Raw genomic sequence first — 5690 nt, 5'->3', positions numbered from 1 at the left:
ATGTCTTAAAGTTATTTTCAAAAAATTGTGGCAAAATGTACATAACATAAAATTTGCAATGTTAGCATTTTTTATTGTACAAATCAGTGGCACTAAATACATTTTCAACGTTGTGTCATTTGTCACTCTAAAACTTTTTCATCATCTCAAACAGAAATTCTGAACCAATTAAACAATAAATTCCCATTCCCTTCTCCCCCAAGCTCCTGGTAACCTCTCCTACTTCCTGTCTCTCTGAATTTGATTGTGTTAGGTATTTTATTTAAGTTGAATTATACAGTAATTGCCCTTTGCATTTGACTTATTTCGCAGAACACAATGTATTTAAGCTACATCCACACTGTAGTGTGTAGCAGCACTTCATTCCTTTTTTAAGGCTCAGTGATATTCCATTGTACATACCTTTTGTTTATCCACTTATCTGTGAATGGGTGGGTTCTTGAGTTGCTTCCATCTTTTGTCTATTGTGGCTATTGCTGCTATGTACATTGGTGTATAAATATCTGAGTTCCTACTTTCAGATCTTTAGGGTACATACTTAGAAGTGGAATTCTTTAATGTCTCCTTGATTTTTTAAGTTTTATTTTAAGAAAAATACTGGCTTAGGTTTGGTTTATCATTTTTGTTTTACCATGATTTCAACAGCTCATATCCAGTGGCATATGTCACTATTGGTTCACATGCAAAGTGATGGCTTCAATATGAGGTGCATAAGTATGGTCAACTGACAACTTTCATCTAAAACCTTTCTTCCCTAAATAGGGTCCTATTGAAGCTATGACTTACATAGTTTGGAATCTTAGTGGTATAGAATCTCAAAAAACAATGTTAAACTCATTGAGCTAGGCTGAAAAACAGGAATTTAGAAATAATTTTAGTTCTTGGCTTGAAGCAAGTCAGCATAGCACAGTGGTTGCATCGATGGTCTTTGCAACCAGACTGCTGTGTGACCTTGACAAGTTAAGACAACACGCGATCATTATATTTCCATATCTGTAGCATGAGATGGTAAGCGTATCTACCTCAAAGAGTTGTTGGGAGTGTTAATTGAAGAATTGTATGTCAGACACTTAGGACAGTGCCTGGCTCATCTTGCATGCTAAGTAAGTATTTGACCTTATGATTATATCCATTTATGAAACCTGCAGTGTTTCTCACTTGTGCTTTTTTCTTCCCGTTTTTCTTGTATCAGATACTTATTTGCAGAACACCATGTCTCATTTCTTCCATGTACACACAACCTCTTCAGTTTTAATTCTCACCTTTGCACCCCAGATCTTTACTGAAGACATTGAATTAATAATCATCTCTAAGAACTTTCTTTTCTCTCCTGGTCTCTCAGCAATATTTCTGCTAGCTTTTGGATTCTTTGCCTCCTCATTTCCTGTCTTGTAGATGGGAATTCTGGGGTACCTTTCATATACCATGATGGTAGTAGTCACCCCCACCAGAGCCTGAGCACCAGTTACCAGGGAAAATCAGGCCTTTCACTAGACCCCGCCTCTTCCTCCCCTAGCATAAATATTTCCACAGGACCCTTCAGGGAAACTGAACTGCTGCTTTTCTGGTCTGGTTTTGGAACCTGTTCTTTATACCAGGCAATACTGGTTGGAGGGATAGAGATGAGGAGACACCCACAGAGCAGCCCAAGCTGGAGCAAAGAGAGTATGCAGTGCTGCTGAGAAAACAAAGCTTTATTTTTTTCATTGAATCAGACACAGGTGATGACAATCGACCGGACAGATATTGCACACCCCGGTAAATGGTAGGGTGCATATTCTGTGGGCTCTTGGAGAACAAGCAAGAAGAGCCACTGGGAAGAGATGAGAGCTTTCTCGGGGGAACATCCCAGTGCTGGCCAAAGGATAGAATGTCCGACTTTTGGGAGAGAGCAAGGCAGGCTGGGATGGTCCTTGAACTTTGGTTCCTCTAAAATCACTCGTCTCTGCATGGATCCAGGTCAGCAGCAGCCGCCAGAGCCATGGCCACAGCCGGAGCCCCCTCCTTGCTGGCCACTGCTCCTATCACAGGAGTTGGAGCTCAGAAGATGGCAATGGTGGGATCTGCGGGGCCTGTGGTGGCTCAGGCAACAGCCGCTCTCAGAGCTGGGGCCACAGCCCCCAGGGCTTGGAGCACAGCCAGAGGAGGCTGGAGGCAGGCACTGTGCTGGGTTCTTTGGGGGGCACTTGGGTGAGGGACACTTGGGTGGGGGCTGGCACTGCTGCTGGTTCTGCTGGCAGGACATCTCGGCAGGAGGTCAATGAACCTGAATAGATCAAAGGAAAAGGTCAGTGCTAAAGCTTTAGACCAGTGTCTCCTCTACAAATGGTTTTATAAAACTCTTGCTCCTAAGACCAGTTGCTTCCTGAGCTATAATCTTCAGAAAGAAAAATGGAAACTACTATAAAATTAAATTGACTTGGTAAGACATTTCCTTCCACTTGGACCTCCTAGAAAAGAATGTTAATATCTATAACTGGGTCCAAGTCCTTTTGTCTTCACAGAAATGTTGAAGCAAATACACCCAAATGGGTAATGCCTCCTGGAGAATGTCTCTGGGCATATACATCTCTCAGGAAAAGAGTGGAGGGAATGCAGAGAGCCAGGTCTCTGAGGTGTCGCAGACTCTGATGCATCCCACAGAGGTTTCTTGCTCACTGTCCCCTTTCTCTGTCCCCAGCTGCCCTCCAAAGTCTTCTTCCTTCCACCCCATCAGGTAGCTCTGATTCCCTCTTCCCTACTGAAATCTGGGCTTGTCTTCCCCAGACAGCCCCAACCAAGGGTCCATCCACTGCCAGATGCTTACCAGATACAAGGAGGCGGAAGAAGAGGAGAAGTCTGTTCCTGAGGAAGCTGTGGATGAGGAGCCTAGGGCAGGAGTCCTTTTATCCTGTGCAAGTTTTGTGATGCACAACCTGAGTATGCTGCTGCTTTCACAACCAGGGAGGTACCAGAGCCAAACACTCCCATCCCAGGTCTCCAACGTCTTCCAGTGTGCCAGCCCACGTGCATGACAAGAAGGAACCAGGAAATCTTGATGACTGCTCTCCAAGTGTGCTGGGATCTGTCATTTCTTCTTTCATTCATCCACCTCAGATGCTGTAACTTGAGCTCTGCCACCCTTGCATTTAGCAGTGAGAATGCAGAGATGCATATGACCTATTTCCTGACCTTGAACATTTCAAGTTTAACCGGATTGATATCAAAGAAGTAAGCATATATGTTTCATACCATGTGATTCACCCTGGGATTCAAATGTCTCCAAATAACTCTGCCTTTTGGACATCGATTCTCTATTGCTAGGCTTATCCCCAATGGAAATGACTTCTTAAGATGTAATTGGCTCCTGACTCTTGGGGATGTTGGGCGATCTGAGACCATTGTACCCTGGGAATGAGCTGTATTAGGTAATGGATGGAGGATGGCACCCAGACCCTATCTGGGGCAGGTGGGGCTCCCAAGGGAACTAAAGGCAAGGTAGGATTATATGGCTGAGAAGACGAAGTAGTGAAACAAGCTACAACAGTTGGGATCACAAGATTCATACTTAATGAGGGAAAAAAGCCAGTTTGTCCGTATTTAGCATCTTGTGGGATGCATGATATTGATCATAAGAAAATGATTCATGAGCATAAAATATTTAAGATAATTGGTGGGAATCATGACGATGATTTGTTCACTGTGTTGCTAATGATGAGGTTGATGATGGTGATATCATGTGCATCACATTTAGTGCAACAAACCTGATCGTTTCTAAGGTTTGTGAGGGATGCTTTTTAAAAATAAAATCTGAGTCCTATTTTCCTATTGATTTTATTGTAGTATTAGAGATGAATTTCTCATTGAATTTGTCTCTACTATTATAATAACTGTAATTTGCTATTTATTTCCAAAAAATTAGTCAAAATTATACCAGAACATTATTTATATTTAAATTAGTAATAATTTAGAGTAACAATTTAGTAATACATATAGTAATAATTTGAAATATATGCAATTTATAATATAGTAATAATTTTAAGTGAACCATTTTAATGGTATGTGATTTTTCTCAGTACTTTGTAGTTTATGGATTTTAGACACAAAACTCCCTATTAGGGTATGCACATGACAACTGACCCTCTTCAAAATATGGGAAAAATCCAATGATTTATTTTGAGACACCCAAGGGAAAATTAATTGCAGTTGGTCACTAGGAATGCAGCTTGGGCTGGAGGAAGGGGGAAAGCGTTAGTGCTGGCATTGACTCTCATCTCTAATATTCTTCTGTCTGTAGGAGTCTCTTGCTGGGGAGATATTTTTAGGCTTAGTCCCAGAACTATGCTGGGGTGCCCATTTCTTTCACATTGTTTAGGACCCCACCAGTTGCTAGTGCATTGGAAGGACTTACTCATGAAGTGTGAAGTGGATACTTCCTCATACCAGACTGGGTGAGTGAAGCTGAAGAGGGGCACAGAGTGTTGAAACAATTTCCTCCAGTTTTGCTGGTGGTGGAGGCCAAGAGAATGCCAGCCGGGCAGGGGGCCAATCTAACGAAGGCATGCCACTAGGAAGTTCTGGTCCTTCGAAAGGTCCCTCCTTGGTCTCTCCTCTACAACTCTAATTAGAGATATGACCTTCTGTCTTTTCTCACTGTTTGCCCTTCCTAACTGCCACTTCCAGCACCTCTTCCCTCTCACACTCCTTAACCTTCAAGTCCTCTAGTCCCACATTCCTTCATTTAACACACTACTATCGAGAAGCATCAATATTTCCATCCCAAGAGCGCCAGGAAAACACCTATAGTAGGACAAAGTTATGTTGATTGGCTTGTTGTGATGACAGAGATAGGATGCCAGAGGAAAGCATGAACAGGTGGTTGTGTAGGATTTGGGCTTGTTTGTTAGGTGATTTGGGGAAAGGTTCAAGGAAGCCGAGTTTTACTTTGGATTGGGTGCTGTCAGAAAGCAGGGGTATTTCTATAATTCGGTGGCTTAATAATTTTTAGCTAGATAGCTGGAGCGATGAGGTAAGGCTAAAGCTATAGTTAGTAAAAAGTAGCAGTCACTCATATTAGCTGAAAAAAGGGGATGTGTAGTCACTTTTGTGTGTCAGACAATGCTTTAGTTTCTTGATGCTCAGAGGGATCTTGTTTTTGTCTTGCTTCCTGCTAGTCACAGAGTTAGTTTGTCTGATGTTGGAGTTCTGTGAAATTAGTTATATTCAGAGAAACATATTCTTCTGCTGAATATTATATTCACAGAATTGTAACTGAGCATTACTTATATTTACATTAAATGGAAATTTTAAAAAGTGTATGTATTTATGCATAATTTATGGAATGTATAAATATATATATACATAAATGTATATATTCACCAGGAGAACATTGTAGCCTAGCAACTAGAGCCAGGCAAGCTTGCTGCTAGCAATTTGGGCTACTCCTCTTTTTCTCAGTAACATTTATGGGTCAGAAACCATGGCCAGCAGTAGGAATAGAGCAGGTAAATGTAGAGTCATGGTACCTTTCTTCAGTGAGCTTATTGTCTAGCCAATGGTAAAAACCTAGAAGAGTTAATTACACCAGTAATAATGACCACTAAGAAGAATTCCAATTTAATGGGGCATGTAAAAACAGTATTGGGGTCTAGAGTTTGCTGAAAAAAAAAAGAGAATATTTATTTCTCCATATCTTGTGTTTAGCAGAAGAA

At 41.5% G+C, this 5690-nt stretch overlaps 1 protein-coding gene across 1 annotated transcript; it reads right to left on the bottom strand.

The window, feature by feature from the left end:
* Positions 1-1913: 1913 nt before the first annotated feature.
* On the bottom strand, positions 1914-2249 carry LOC103267922 (late cornified envelope protein 3D-like). The gene has a single exon (XM_008065488.1). It carries the CDS (start codon positions 2243-2245, stop codon positions 1961-1963), a length of 285 nt encoding a protein of 94 aa, XP_008063679.1. The 5' UTR covers positions 2246-2249; the 3' UTR covers positions 1914-1960.
* Positions 2250-5690: the final 3441 nt, after the last annotated feature.

The sequence above is a fragment of the Carlito syrichta genome, unplaced genomic scaffold (assembly GCF_000164805.1).
Source record: "Carlito syrichta isolate Samal-C Ts95f unplaced genomic scaffold, Tarsius_syrichta-2.0.1 Scaffold308573, whole genome shotgun sequence".
Lineage (NCBI taxonomy): Eukaryota > Metazoa > Chordata > Mammalia > Primates > Tarsiidae > Carlito > Carlito syrichta.
The sequence above is the reverse complement of the archived record's forward strand: the minus strand, read 5'-3'. Positions and strand labels throughout refer to the sequence as shown.

What these genes read in the sequence shown, in the direction of transcription:
- LOC103267922 (XM_008065488.1), bottom strand. Translation starts at nt 2,245, where the DNA reads ATGTCCTGCCAGCAGAACCAGCAGCAGTGCCAGCCCCCACCCAAGTGT.